Below are 15533 nucleotides of genomic sequence, written 5' to 3'. Positions count from 1 at the left end.
CCCGCCCCGCCCGCCCCGCGCAGCCTTGGTCCCGCTTCTCTAGCCCCAGGTTCTGGGACCCGGTCGCCTATTTGCTGTGCTCCAGGCCAGGGCGACGGAGGGAGGGAGGCGGAGTCCTTGGGAAGCCATTCGGGGGCGTGGAAAGGTGAGGAAGGAAGGAGGCACCCTGCCCAGGACCCCCACCTGGTCCACGGGTCAGAGATCTGTCGGGCCAGCCTGGTGGGGGCCCGGTCCACCTGGGACAGCTTATCTCATTTTCCCCAGCCTTTTGCTCAAACGTCCTTATATGAGGGGCTTTCCCGCCAACGTACATAGCGTCACTATCCTTTCAAAGCTGCGCTGATGTTTCTTACTCCTTGTCACAGTGACCCGAGTCTTCTCAATCAGGGGCGAGCTCCATGGCGCCTGGGCCCTTTGCTCAGCTCCTCCCCACGCCCGGAACAGTGCCCAGCACAAAGCAAGCTCTCAGATATGTAAGCCCAGGGCCCAGCTCACCTGCAATGCTGCCAACTGAGGCACCTTCTCCAACTACCACCGTCTCCAGGCTGTTTCTGCCATACCCATCCCAAACCCGGCCCTCTAAGCCACCAGCGCAGGTCCCCCTGGTGGCCTCATTAGCCTAGGGCCGTGGTCGGCAAACTGTGGCTCGCGAGCCACATGCGGCTCTTTGGCCCCTTGAGTGTGGCTCTTCCAGAAAATACCACGGGCGGGCGCGATTGAAACTTCGTGGCCCATGCGCAGAAGTCGGTTTTCGGCCTGGGCGAGTCTATTTTGAAGAAGTGGCCGTAGAAGTGGGGGGTGGACATAGAGAGAGGATGAACGAAAGGAGATAGATGAAACACGTCTACAAGACGAGTGTGGATGGGAGAGTTGGAAGGGGTCGCCCTCAGCGAACGTACGTCCATCAGATTGAGGATGTTTTTAGCGAAGGCCAGCTTACGAGTACCCTAATGAAGTTAATAACAATGTACCTACCTATATAGTTTAAGTTTAAAAAATTTGGCTCTCAAAAGAAATTTCCATCATTTTACTGTTGATATTTGGCTCTGTTGACTAATGAGTTTGCCGACCACTGGGCTAGGGAGTACCCTGCCCCCTCCCTCCAACTCTGTTAAAGGGAGACCTAACCACCTCCACCCTCCACCCCAACTGACTCAAGGAAAGGCTGGGCTGGCCAGGTTGGATGCGTTAAGGGGCACAGCACTGTGCCTCATTCCTCAACCCCTCTACCCATCACCTCGGTCAGTCCAGTCACTCTGAATGGAAGGCTCTATGGCCGGGGTCCTCAAACTTTTTAAACAGGGGGCCAGTTCACTGTCCCTCAGACCGTTGGAGGGCTGGACTATAGTTCAAAAAAAAAACTATGAACAAATTCCTATGCACGCTGCACATATCTTATTTTGAAGTAAAAAAAACAAAACGGGAACAAATACAATATTTGTATTTGCATGTGGCCCGCGGGCCGTAGTTTGAGGACCCCTGCTCTATGGAGTAGGGGCGTAGGAGAATAAAGCCCGGCCAGCGTGGCTCAATGGCTGAGCGTTGACCTATGAACCAGGAGGTCACAGTTCCATTCCCAGTCAGGGCACATGCCCGCACCGGGCTTGATCCCCAGTGGAGGGTGAGCAGGAGGCAGCCCATCAGTGATCTCTCTCATCACTGATGTTTCTATCTCGCTCTCCCTCTCCCTTCCTCTCTGCAGTCGATGTATATATGGGCAGGGGAGAGGCAGACTCGCTCTGAGAGTTGCAGGAACTTATTTTACCAGCCAACTTCACACCAAGCTGCTGCCATCCCGACCCCATGTGTGGGCTCCTGCACCTGCCACAGGATGCTCCTTCCGAGGGTGTAGGGTTCCTGCGCCTCAAACTAAAATGCTATCTTCCGAAGGACCAGCCCAGCAGATGGGCCCGGCACAGCCTGCCTGACGGAATGAGCAGACCCTCTCAAATCGGGAGCCTGCGAGGACGAGGGCAGGTGATGGGGCCTCCAACAGGAAGACAGGCTCAAGGCTCACAGGAAAAGTGAGACAAAAAGCTGCCGAGCAGCGGTGCCCCCACGTCCTCCAAGCTGGGTCTGTGGCCAAGAGAGGAGGAGCCCCCAGCAGCTTTTCACACTTGGCCTAATGGTACCACCTCCAAGGTTTACTTGACCACGGAAGTGACCAAGAGTACTTACAGGGGCAGGCCCCCCGCAAGGTCCCACCATCCACCTGTGCTGGAAACTCATCACTGAAAATCGGAGGAAATGTGAGGGTTTTTTGTTTGTTTTGTTCTTTATTCCTTTCAGAGCGGAAGGGAGAGGGAGAGAGAGATAGAAACATCAATGATGAGAGAATCAATGATTGGCTGCCTTCTGCACACCCCCCACTGAGGATCAAGCCCGCAACCCAGGCACGTGCCCTTGACCGGAATTGAACCCGGGACCCTTCAGACCGCAGGCCGACGCTCTATCCCCTGAGCCAAATCAGCCAGAGCGGAAATGTGAGTTTTTAACTCTGAAATCTTATTACCCCACTGCCCCCAAGCCCCCACCCCTCAGACACAGAGACATGAGACAAGAACAGGAATCTGCTGCAACGTGTTTATTATGTGCCAAAAAAAACGACACCACAGCTTACTCCACACATCTGTAGGAGAGTGCAGTCTTGCCTGCATATACTACAATGAGGTAGAGACTTCACACACAGCTTCACAAAACCCACAGAGTAGCTGGGATAGGCAACAATGCAAGGTCAGCTCAGCGGGGAGGGGATGGGAGGGGGGGGATGACACTGGTTCTTTGGCACACAGCTTCCCAAAGAGGGGCAAGTCGATTTTTTTTTTTAAAGAAAGAAAAAGTCAAGTTTTCAAATCCCAGTAGCATTTCCATCCACTGCAACGGTTGCTCCATACATTTCTCAAATCAAAGAAACAAGGAAGGGTACTTGTCCCCTCTGAGAGAAAGGGCTCCTGTGAGCCTTCTTCTGCCCCCACCAAAAAGCAGCCCTTTTTAGCTCAGTTACAAAAGAAAGAAGTCCTGTGACTTTGTGATTAAAAACTTCTATCAACCCTCCCCCCCAAATAAGTGCAACTTAAGAAGGTGCAATAAACCGTTTAAACCTATATACAGCAGCTGCTCAAACACCTTTTACCCGGTCCAGTTTGCAATTCAAAAAAATTTTTTTTCTTGGTTGCAATTTTTTTCCCCTCTTCATTTGCAACTGTGAGAAACAGTGACCAGCAGTCCCCCAGACACAAATTTGCTATAATGTTAAAAGCTGCCAGGAAAGAAAAAAAAAGAACAATTCTTGTTCCAAATGACTTAAAAACTATTTTAAGGAGTGTAAAAAGGAACCGGTAAAAACCCTCGAGCATAAAATATGAAATATGATTTTGGTTTAAATGAAGAGCAAAGTCTCCTTGTTGTTTACAGTAAAAAACACCAGCTGAACACTCAGTTTATGCCGTTCAGGTGGGGGTTAAATAAATGGAAAGGCACTGTATGGCAACTGCAAGAATGAAACCAACGAGACCTGCGCATCACCACCATCAGTATTGCAAGGAATGTAAAAAAAGCGCTTTTAATAAATAAACCTAGATGTAGGCATCGTGTCAATACCTTCTGGACACGTAATTCTTTTTTGCTTTTCATCGGCAAAATGAGGAACTAAAATCTGGGAAAACTACAGAGTCGCTTGGAGGGTGAGCCAGAGGGTCCTTGCCCTGGCCCAACCCCTGAAAACAAACCCGACAAAACTCATTGTGCATTAATTAGTGCAGAAACAAAGACAGACTCAGCGAGTGCAAAGGTGACTACGATCTTCCCTTGTCCTCGGGAAGCCGGCTCCCTGGTTGCCAGGTACCCAGGGGGGGCAGGCCGCTGCCTGACCTGCCAGCCGCGGGCGCCGCGGGCCACCAGGCAAGGCCGGCTCCTCTAGCTGGAATCTCGGTTCTTCTGGTTCCGCATCAGGGGGCTGTGGTGGCGCAGGCCCTCCGTGCTGTGCCGCCAGTGCCAGCAGCTCCGGCAGAAGTACTTGAAGCACACCTGTGTGGACAAAGGGAGACAGGGCGCTCTGGTGTCAGCCGCAGGCCCCGTGTGCGAGGGAGTGGGCCTCCTGGGGCCTCTGTGGTGCTAGAAGAGAGGGTCTCGGGAACCTGGAGCCCCTCACACAGGCCTGATCGACCCGGGAAACCTGCTGTGTTCCTGCAGGTGCCCTGACTTCATCCAACATTCAGGGCTCCCACTGTGTACAGCTTCCCTCACCCCTCACAGCTGCAGCGGCTCCTCAGGCCCCGCCCTTCTCTCACCTCCACGCTGCTAACCTGCAAGGACATCTGAAGACAGTGACTCCAGGTCCCAATATAAAGGACATGCCTCCTTCTTCAGCCGAAGTGAGGGCAGGTGACAGCCCCTGGGGCTCTGTCCCGCCTCCTGCTCTGAGCTATATAACCTCTGACAAACCACTGACCTCTGAGCAATTACCTAAAAATGGAGGGTCCCCCAAAACCTGTGATGAGGCTGATCAGACAGATGCTCATCCTCAGATCCAAGGTACTGCACACCCTCACCTGGGAGCGTCGGTTTAACCATGGTCAACCAGGGGCTCCGAGCCTGAGCGACCACTGCAAACACTAGAGTGGACGCACTGCCAGGCCCCAAGCTCCCGTCACATATCACAGACCAGCTGCAGGGGCACCACTTGGACACTTGGCAGAAACACGGAGTCTCGGGCCCCACCCCAAACCCGCTGAGTCACAATCTGCATTTAAACAAGGTCCTCAAGCGATGTGCACACACATTCAAGTGTAAGAAGCATTTTTGCTGAAAAACACGCCGAGATGTGTGCACGGCCACCCAGAAACAGTCAACAAGAAGCTGCCGTGCTGTGCTCTTTGCCTATGTCTGACAACTGGGGGTACAAACCAGGTATAAACATCAAAACAGTCCAGGGGTCCCTGAGTGGGGGAATAGCAGCTTCGAAGTCCTAAGAATTGGAACAACACTGCCTGGGTCACAGGTCCTGCTGACCAGGCCCACCCAGGTTCCTGTCACCCTCAGAACCCACCCATGATCAGCAGCAGCCCACATGTCTGCCAACATCGTGTAAAAGGAGAAGGCCCGAGCGTCAAGACTCAACTCGAGAGCTTTCCCAAGAGCTGTGGGTCAAACCATCCCAGTGTGCCGCTGGTCTGACCACCAGCGCCTCCTCTGTGCTCAACCACAAGGTACCCGAGAACCCCAACACTCTGTGACGAACCTGGCGGAACTATTTTTAATTAAGGGGGGACTTGCTAGGCACCTCCAGGGCCCAGGGGACTCACCTGATCTCGACAGAAGAAAGGGCCAGGCTGAGAACTGCAGATATGACACAGAGAATCTTCTAGGTAGGGGTCGATCTGAACCTGCACAAAGCGAGACAGGAGAAGGAAGTGGCTCTACGGCCAGGCGGCCAGTGGCTGGGAGGGAGGGTGCACGATGGGGCTCTCCGCCTGCATGCAGGGCGCTTCCTGGGTTAAAGGAGCGGAGAGTGTGGAGACCTCAGGGGACAGATGAGCTGACCACTGGCAGCCTCTGCAGTGTGGGCAACCACACACATCCCTGCCTGGCCCCCCAGCTCACTGCACCCCCCAGTCTCCCACCCAGGGAAGCGTTCAGAGGACACAGATCAGGAGAAGGAAGTCAGGCTCCAGCAATGCCCAGCCAGGGAAGGTCCACAGGCTGAGAAGGCTCAACAGCCATGGCCCCTCTCCTGAGTCACCACAACCAGGCCCCCCCAGACCTGAACCCATGAGTCCCGAGGGCACACCCAGCACAGGGACCGCTCCGCCTCAGCTGCCCTGGTGGTAAGTGGCCCAGAGGAAGGGATAGATCAGCCCCTCACCTTCTTGGTGAACTTGGTGGTTTTGATCTCCACAAAAGCAGCACTGACGGCTTTCAGGTAACTGCGTTGATTATTGAAGGTCACACGCCCAGACCCTGTTGTAGAAACAGCAGAACAAATTCACCTTCTAACAGGGGTGGGGATGCCCAACCCTCAGGCTGTATGGGCCGGGGAAAGCATTTGGTCTGGCCCTGCCAAGGCACTGGGGTGAGTTAATAAAGTGTTTGACCAAATAGAGCAGGCTAATTTTTAAGTTGATCATTTTGTATGGCCCGAGAATGACATTCTAGCGAAATTCTCCCACATGTCACTTTTCAACACTTGTCAGCACTCAGGAAACCCTGTTTCTAGACCAGTGACGTCCAATAGAAATGTACTGTGAGCAACTCATGTATTAAGTTTTCTAGTAGCCACGTCTAAGTGTGTGTGTGTGGGGGGGGGGGGAGTTGGTGGTGGTGGAATTAACTTTAATATATTTTACTTAACCCAATATATACAAAACCTTATCGTTTTAACCTGTGGCACCAGCCACATTTCCAGCGGCCCAGCAGCCACATTCAGTGGGTGGCTACCAACTCAGACGGCTGGTTACAGACCACATAGGCACCAGCCCCAAAGGAACAGGGGAAGGCTTGCTAACGGGCATGGGGAGGGAAGAGCCCTCTGGTGCAGGCAGGGGCACAGGGAGGACTACAGGGCTCAGAATGGAAGCCAAGATTCAGCTAGAGCCTCTCTCTGAAGGTGGGCCCAGCAGCCACACCCTCGTCCGAGGTCCTGGAGACCAGGCAGGGGGCAGGGAGCCGGGAGAGCCTCGTCCTGCCAAGGGCCGCCCCCCCCACCGCCACCCCGCACCGTGGAAGGCCGCTCTGTCTGAGGTGCAGCACCAATGCACACGGCTCCACGTGAGGGAAGTGGGTCAGCCACGTCCGGATCACTAAGTTCAAGGCTCCACCTCCAACCGGCCCCTGAGATTCCTGTGCGGCGTCTGGAAGTGACCTCCCTGCTCAGAGGCTGACCAGAACCCAGCGGCTGGGCCCAGACTGCCCTGTGCTGGGGGTCACCCAGTTCTCCCTCAGCCTGACTGGACTCTGCCCCTGCACAGGACACTTAATAAAGGAAGCCAGGCAAGTTCAGGGAAGTACTGGCCTCTTCGTGAACTATGACCTGTTGTCTGTCCCAGACGGTTTGGCTCTGAGCTTCCCACCGGAGTTCCTGTCCCATTTTCACCTCCTAGATCCCTGCCTGTGTGTTCCCCCTTTCACGGGAGGAGGGGGAGGGTGGGCGCGGAGGGTGGCTTAGCTAGAAAAAGACGCTCTGCTGCTGGGATGCGCCATCTGCAGCCCTGGGCCAGGCCTGCCTCTCGCTCCCACAGGGAAGTATCATGCTCTTGGGCTACCTCCCAGGGGCCGCACGCTTCCCCACACAGAAGTGGGACGCTCACCAATGGGATACTTGTGCTTATCTGTGTCAATCCCGGCGTACACCACTCCCCCAAACAGGTCGTTCAGGATGGCCGCCAGGGCCTCGGCATTGAGCATCCCGTGCAGGGCGCCCACAAACACCGTCCTGCTGGGGTCCAGTCTCTGAGATGGGTTCCGCACGAAGTTGCTGTCAGCCAAGACCCAGGGGATCACTTGTACCTGGAAAAGCATGCAAAGGTGTGTCACGCTGGCAGGGAGCCAGGCCGGCTCTGGCAGGGAGAGGCGCAGCTCCTGGCCTTGCTGGAGCCGGGTGTGAGGCCCGGGCGGCAGGCGAGAGGTGCCGTCCCCAGCACACAGGCCTCCCTCCCCCAGCCCAACCAGAGTTGACTTTCACTGAGTCCATGTGTCCAAGTGGTGACAGCAAGTGGCCCAAGTGCAGTCACTCATCCTGGGGAGCAAGCAAAGCAGAACCAAACCGTCACCTGTGTGGTTCCAACAAAGGGCCGTGGACACTGATGTACAGACAGCACAGGCCAGAGCCCCAGGAGCAGAAAGGCTCCACAGGGAAACTTAAGGACAGGAGCTGGGGGCAGAGGCTGGGGCGCTTAGGGTACTGGTAGGCGGTGGTCACTGGCCCGGGTGCCAGCGCCATGGGGGCGACAGAGGCGGGCAGGGGTCACTCACGGAGGCTCACAGAGCAGACCAGACCAGGGCAGGAGCTGACCACGTCTCTGCCTTGGACAAAACCTGGCAGAGCAGGCAGAGATCCACAGTGAAGTGCAGACTGTAGTGTTCTGGAAGATTAATGTGCAAAGTTCTAAAAGACTGTCTCAAAGCAGGAAGAGATGAGGTGGAAACCAGCAAAAGGCAGAGGCAAAGGAGGTTCAGAGGAAGGAGAGGCAGACCTGCAGGGGCCGGGGCACCGGGGCACGGGCACGGGCAGCCAAGCCCAGAAGACCCGCCGGCAGAGCCCAGGCCTGGGCGTGTGGGACAACAGGAGGAACCTGGCCGGGGTCCAGGCTAGAGGACCCTGGGAAGAGAGGGCCTGGCAGAAGTTACCCAGAGCTAATTTCACTGGGAAATGCAAAAGCCCACTTTGCTTTGTCCACTCCCACGGGAGGTGCCACCATCTTGGTCCGCATGCCACGGGCCACGAGGCTCTCCAAGCTTTTTCTTACCCTAAACAGAACCGTTGAGGACCACAGGCCATTCCCAAAGAGAGGCCCCAGGGAAGGCGGGCCAAGCAGGCAGGAGCCTGGAGAGGTGAGTCTGAAGGTAAGAGCAGAGCCACAGGTGAATAACGTGTCTGATCCGGAAAGAAGAGAGAAGGGAGTCAGATGCTGACCCCACGGTGGTGGGAAGGGACCTGAAGGAAGTAGAAGAAGCCGAGCGACAGGGCAGCCTACGGTCAGCACACCAGACAGAGGCCAAGTCACTGCAGGGCAGGGAGGGAAGAGGGACAGACAGAGTCGGAGGGCACAGAGGGGGCTGAGGGGCCTGGGAGAGCAGGACAGGCAGAGGGGCATGCTCACCAGTCCTAGGCTGCAACAAGGGGTCACTGCATGGGCCCCAGCAGAGAGAACGGAAAGGAGGGGAGCTCTGGGTCACTGGGGGCAGCCAGAGGATGGACCTGCCCTGTGACTAAGACAAAATGTGAACTGACACCAGGAAACAGCTATAAAACAAAGAGCCAGCTTCGTGACATGCCTTGTTTTTAGAATATATCTATATCTATCTATCTAATCTTTTTATTGACTTCACAGAGGAAGGGAGAGGAAGAGATAGAAACATCCATGATGAGACTCTTGGATCAGCTGCCTCTCTTGCCATCTCCCTACTGGAGATGGAGCCGGCAACCGGGCATGTGCGCTGACCAGAGTCGAACCTGGGATCCTTCAGTCTGCAGGCCGACACTCTATCCACTGAGCCAAACCAGGTAGGGCACATGCCTTATTTTAATTCTGAGGCGACCACCTCAATAAAATAGACATTTCCCCACTTACCCTACAGATTGTACTTTCTAGAGCAGTTTTAGGTTCACAGCAAAACTAAGCTAAGGTTCAGAGTTCCCTCGTAATGCCTGCCCCTTCAGCTCAGCCCCCGCATCAGCATCTGCACCCCAGGTGCATTTGGTAGTCAGGGAACCTCTGTGGCCACGGCACTGTCACCCCAAGCCAGAGCTCACAAGAGGGTTTACTCAATGTCGTATGTTACGGGTGTGACACCCTAACGGGCAGGGTGAAAATAGCACCCGCCTCCTTTCCGCAGGGAAGGGACCTCATTCCAGGGGCGGTGCTAGTGTCAGGACATGTGTTAACTTTACAGGATCACACAGAGGAGTGTCACTGCCCTGAAGACCCTCCGTGCCACCTGGACCCTCCCCAGGACCCTGGCAACTGCCTCCTCACTAACACAGGCACTTCAATGCCCCATTTCACAGAGGAGCAAACCATGTTTCAGAGACACTACACATCTAGACCAATGTCACAACAGGGACTTGAATGGAACCAGAATCTAAAACAGCAGCACTGGTTTCTAAGCTCAACAGCCCCCTTTACGAGATGTGAGGTCATGATGGGCCCTCGTGACCTAAAGGGCGTTGTGAGCTCAGGAACCAGTGCTGTTTTCAAAACCTGTTTCTCAAATACCATCCGCTCCTAGAACCACGTGGCAGCTTGGCTGAACAGGAGCTTCCTGAGCTCCCCCCACACCAACGCAGTGAGTCTGAGAAGGGCCCCAACACGCACTGAGGTCCAGGTGAAAGGACAGAACGGGACTGATAACTGTGTTCCTAACTCCTCTTCAAGCAAAAGCCATAGAATGTATCAGTTGCTCAGCCAGCCCTTATCTCAGCCAACAGGAACGCAAGGAAACTAGCCCAAGGCCAAAAGTATGCTAGCCACCTCCTGTCTTTGTATAACCAGACTCTAGCTGCACCCTGCCCTTGTGTCATTAGCCCTCGGCCCTCACTCAACCAACCGGAATCGGCCAAATCAGTGGTCCGAGTGAGCCCCCACCCCCTGACCCCAAGCCCTATAAATTCTTTGTTCTTCCAAGACTCCGGGCTCTCTTGCTTCCTGCCACCCCACTGTGTCAGTGAGGGAGGCAGAGGGACCAAGCTAGCTAGCTTGAATAAAAAGACTCTGCTTTTGCATCGGACTCGGCTCCCTGGTGGTCTGTCTTTGGGGATTTTGAAATCTGGGCACAACACAGGCAGGGAATCTGGGCTAGAGACCCCAGAGGCGAAGGGCACGCGGCCGATAGAAAGGGAGTGAGGAGAGAGAGCACCCGCAGGGGAACCACACGGCTAGCAAAGGGCGGGAGAGAAGCCGAGATCCCGGTGAGTGTGGGCTGCAGACTTACCCACCACGCGTCAGAAGGTGGCTGGGAGTCAGTGTGACCTCCATGGGCAAGAGACACACATACCACGAGGACCCAAAGGTTGCTCTTTTTTTTATGGAATTGAGAGTATTTTGCTGTATTTGCTGTGAGGCAGGAGGAACTTCTTGCCTCAGTAGGACACTCACCTGCAGCCTGCGTGTCCTCCCACCCAAGGAAACTGGCCTCTTAGGAGAGGACGTGGCGCTCACTCACCTCCTTGCAGCGCATCCTCCGGCTGGACATCTTGAAGTAGTATTCGCTCAGGCCGTCGGGGCTCAGCGGGTCATGCGAGCAAGCCTGCAGCAAGGCCCGGACAGACTTCTCCAGTTCGAAGACCAGGTACACATACCCTATTCCCAACGAAAGAGAAGCGGCATCAGCACCCCCGGCCCCTCCTCCGCCTTGGTTCTGCAGCTCTCGGTTCCAGGAGAGGCGGCCTCGTGCGTACGACACAATCGTGTCCTGCTCCTGGGGAGTCTTGTTGAAGGGAGCCCCTGCTCTGCCGAGCCCAGGCCTGGGGGGTGGGGGAGAGACGGGGACCTCTCCCACCCGAGCAGGGGGAGGTTGGCAAGGCAGGATGGGGCCTGTCATACCACACAGCCCTTCACCCGACCGGAGCACGTGTTCCTGGCCGGGGGAGGGTGGGGGAGCGGAGGCAGGTCTGCAGCCTACCTGCGGGGTGGGGGTGCTGCTCTAAAAGCCTAGTTACCACTGGTCCCGTCCCCCCCGGGACACTGCCAGTGGAGACGGGCAGGGTGAAAATAGCACCTGCCTCCACTCTGCAGGGAAGGGATCTCATTTCAGACCAGTGAGGGATCCGAGGCTTGGTCCTCCAAAGGGAGCTCAGAAGGAGGTCAGCAACAATGTAACTAGGCAGGGGGCAGGCAAAGGGGGCCCTGCGAATGCCTTGTTCTGAGAGGGAAGCGGCTGGGTCCAGGTGGGGGAGGGCACAGGAAGTGTCACACGGGGTTTCAGAGGCAGCTTCCACTGCAGGTCAGTTTGGACAGACGGACCGTTAGCCAGAAGAACAGAGGGGTAGTGCTAGTTGGGGAGCAGTGCTGACAGCGGAAAGCTGTGTGCTCCAGGTGCCTACACCACGGTACCAGCATGCAGCGGTGACATCCCAGCATCCCTCAGTGCAATTATGTGCCAGGGAGGAAAAAAAAAAGCTCCTACCATGTCTTTATTACCTTTAGGCATATTACCTTTGGGAGGACACCGGGGGTGCTTGCCATCCTTACCGGGCCACTCCACACTCAGAGAGCCAAAGACACGGAAGGTGTTAACCAATCCAGCTGCGAAGAGATGGACGAGAGGGGGTGCTGAGGCACACCCTCCCCAGGGGGCCCAGCTCTCCCAGGCTCATCCCCCCACAAACAACATCTGAGAGGACTCTGGTCTCGGGGGCAGGTGCAAGCACCGACAAGAGCACGATGGGAGTCGGTGAAGCGCTGCTCCCCAGGCTCCTGGAGCACCCTGAGCTCAGAGGTCAACCCGGCCTCCAGCCCAGCGTCATGCTCCTGAAGCAGGAGGCCTGGAGGCAGCTCACCTTCCGTAATATCCCAAGGAACACCTCCGAGGAACACTTTGCAGGAGTAGACAGGGTTCTTGTAGTTCCGGGGAGGAAGCTGGCCACTCCAGGTACAGGTAGCTTCATTCACAGCTTTGAGGGCAGAGAAAGAGAAACGGGTCAGAGAACCACCGCCCTCTCCTGGGGTGAAGGTGTCCAGGAAGAACAGGACGGCCCCGGCACAGCCAGGCTGCTGGGAGAACACCCCTGGCTATTCCGAAAGGCGGGAAAACTTACACCTCACCACGCCGTCGGCCCAATCCCGTCAGCCCAGCCTTCATCACTAATTCTGTCTCCACAAAAACTGAGATGTGTCGGTAAAAATGCTCACAACCCAAGCTGTTTTCAAACACGTAACTGGTAACTTAACCACAAAGCAGTTTTGTCTAGTCATTGCTTCCAACGCTAATTAAAATAAAATTACTTGAACGTAAATAGAACAATTTTGTGTACGAGATCCCAAAGGCTGACTGGTCCACATGGGCCTTATCCCCACATGTTCACACAAGAAACAGTTGCCTCTACTTTCCCTGCCTTCACTCTGAACTCATCCATCATGGAAGTTAGGACCCTGCCAATAGAGCGCCCCCACTAGCAGCCCAACAAGACCAGAGTCCCAGCCGTTCCCACCCCCGACAGCTATCTGTGTGACGCCCCAACAAACATCGGGCCTTCCTTAGATAATGGACCGCCCCCCGACTCAGCGTCCAATGTATGCCAATGGCAAGCCTGTCCCAACCCGTTGTGATGTGTCTGACTCCGACTCAAAACTCCCCGACTGCTCTTCTGTTCGGCCCTACAGTTTCTAACGGTTCTCAAACTATAGGTCGCGACCCCTTTGGCGGTCGAACGACTCTTTCACAGGGGTCACCTAAGACCATCCTGCATATCAGATATTTACATGACGATTCATAACAGTGGCAACATTACAGTTATGAAGTAGCAACGAAAATAATTTTATGGTTGGGTCACAACACGAGAAACTGTATTTAAAGGGCCAGAAGGTTGAGGCTCTGTTCTTGGTGACCAGTTCGGCCTTCTAGCAGTCTGTAATCCTGTCCCCACTCGGTCTGTGCTGTTCCAGATCCGGGAGTGACCTCGTGGGCACGGCCAGGCCTTGCCCACTGCACTCCCGCCGTAGCACCGGGACAGGGAGCCAAGGAAACCAAGCCTCCTGTTCACTCAGGCGATGACATGACATGAAGCCATTCCCTAAAAGGCCCAACGTGCCAGCAAGAAACTGTCAACTATCAGCAATGTTTTGTGAACAATAACGGAACTCGATATAACATCCCTTCACAGGGACAGTGGCACTGGAGAAAGTGCAAAGATGGGCGGCCAAGACCACGAAGTGGACAGGGCAGTGGCACCATCAGAGGAGAATGAGATCAGGTCCAGCTCGGTGAGCAGAAAGTCAGACATACTGATGCCTCTGGAAACACAGGGAAGGGAGACACTGAACACCGGCCGTCATCAGCTCAGCACCTCCGAACCGCGGTTGGTGGGCACCTAACGCCTCCGTAAACACTGACTGACTCATTTACTTCCGGGTACGGGCGGAAGATGACAAACAGATGCAGTGCGTATCTCAGCTCAGGTAAATGACGGAGCCCGAGGTCTGTGGGAGACCAGGACATCTGGGGACACCCCTTACCTTAGAGGCTGCCCACCCCAGTGTCCCCGAGTTCACCCGTCAGAAAGCCTCGGGGAAGAAAGCTCCTGCCTGAGTTAGGAAGGTGAAGGGAGACAAAGCTCTGAGCATCCCGCCCAGGGTTTCCCGTGAGAGAATCAACAGGGACAGCTGCGCACGGCCAGCCTCCAGGGGAAACACAGGTGAGAGGGATCCAACGCTCACCACACGCCCCGCACGCAGGTCACCGCTCCTTCCTGTCTGCCAGCCTGGAAAAACCCTCGACCGTCCCCATCAGCACTTACTCCAGAGGACAGACCGTGCTCTGCAGATCCAGGGCCTTCACCGCGCAGCCAAGTCCTCTTCCAGTCAGGTCCCCTGTCGGGCCCAGGCCTGCCCACCCACACTCACCTGCCGCCTGCCGGTGCAGCCTGGCCTCTCTCTCTATGCTGAAGGGGTCTTTGGGGGCTTCCAGGAGGTCCCAGGAGGGCCACACGGAAGCTCCTGGCCATCTCTTCGACGCACTGGTTGGGGAAGGAGTGACAGCGGCGGCAGCAGCAGCAGCAAGAGCAGCTTGCTCTTGGTCCATCCGGGACCCAACCCCCATCTTTAAGGAATCTCTGGGGCCACCCCCTGTCAGAGACAGGAAGGGCAAAGGGGGGGAGATGCGCAGGCTGGACTGAAGGAGGAAAAGGGAGACAGGTTTCAGAGGATGGTCTGGTGGAAAGAGGAACAACTGCACTGCAGAAATTATGAAAAATACCATTAAGCACTGGGTCTGCTTTCTTCCAGACTCTCTCCCTAAGCATTTTTAAGATTAGTTGTCCTACCCTAATTTAAACAAATTCTTTTGTCCCCAAGTCAACTTTCTTTTTCATTTTGCCAGACAGTCTTTGTAAGCATTTTTAATTAATTTACGATATTCTATTTAGGGACCAAGCTACATTTCCCTGACCTATTGCCCCACTGATGAACACTCAGATACTCTCAGTCTATGAATAAGTACTTTAAGATGTAGCTTCATATCTTGTGTTTTCTTTGGTCAGATTCCTAGGTCTAGAGTCAAAATGCGTTCTTTTGGGGGGGGGGGGGTCCTATCAGAAATACGTAAGAACGCGGGGTTTACTCTAAGCTTGTGCCAAAACTTTAAATTCTACTGGTTTCAGTGGGTAAAATAACATCACATTATCATAAAAACAAACTAAAATAATCACTCAACAGAATATGTCCTAAAAGTTCAAATACTGCCTCTATTCCCTCTTCTGTGAGGAGTGAGGTATCTGGGGACGTGCTTTTTTTGTGTGTTTTTATTCATTTTTAGATAGAGGAAGGGAGAGGGAAAGACAGATAGAACCATTGATGAAAGAGAATCATCATTCATTGACCACCTCCTGCACGTCCCTTACTGGGGATCGAGCCCAAAACCCGGGCATGTGCCCTGACCAGGAATTGAACCGTGACCTTCTGGTTCATGGCTCGACACTCAACCACTGAGCCACACGGGCCAGGCCTGAGGAAATTCTTTTAACAAAACTCCAAAGATTAAAGCTTTATGAAGTAAATTTCCAAGACTGAGACCCCATCTGAAGGCCATAGCCAGAAGCACCTCATCTCACCCCATTTACAGGAGGAAACTGCGGCCCAGGGTAGCAGAGCCCACTGTGGGGA

General features: G+C 54.8%; 1 protein-coding gene across 5 annotated transcripts in view; it reads right to left on the bottom strand.

Moving 5' to 3' along the window:
* Positions 1-2569: 2569 nt before the first annotated feature.
* CPEB1 (cytoplasmic polyadenylation element binding protein 1) overlaps positions 2570-15533 on the bottom strand; it is a 55705-nt gene continuing 42741 nt past the window's right edge. For 4 of the 5 annotated variants that reach the window (XM_005878463.1, XM_014549604.1, XM_005878467.2 and 1 more), the window contains 8 exons: positions 14277-14544; positions 12215-12328; positions 11856-11960; positions 10879-11015; positions 7305-7503; positions 5864-5958; positions 5304-5384; positions 2570-4026 (listed from right to left, as the gene is read on the bottom strand). In XM_005878463.1, coding sequence (XP_005878525.1) covers positions 3916-4026; positions 5304-5384; positions 5864-5958; positions 7305-7503; positions 10879-11015; positions 11856-11960; positions 12215-12328; positions 14277-14544 — 1110 coding nt within the window. In that variant the 3' untranslated portion in view covers positions 2570-3915. The remainder of the gene's footprint in view (positions 4027-5303; positions 5385-5863; positions 5959-7304; positions 7504-10878; positions 11016-11855; positions 11961-12214; positions 12329-14276; positions 14545-15533) is intronic. The other variant, XM_014549605.1, reaches the window with a different exon arrangement.

This window comes from Myotis brandtii, unplaced genomic scaffold (assembly GCF_000412655.1).
Source record: "Myotis brandtii unplaced genomic scaffold, ASM41265v1 scaffold561, whole genome shotgun sequence".
Classification (NCBI taxonomy): Eukaryota; Metazoa; Chordata; class Mammalia; order Chiroptera; family Vespertilionidae; genus Myotis; species Myotis brandtii.
This window is presented reverse-complemented; position numbering and strand designations above follow the sequence as displayed.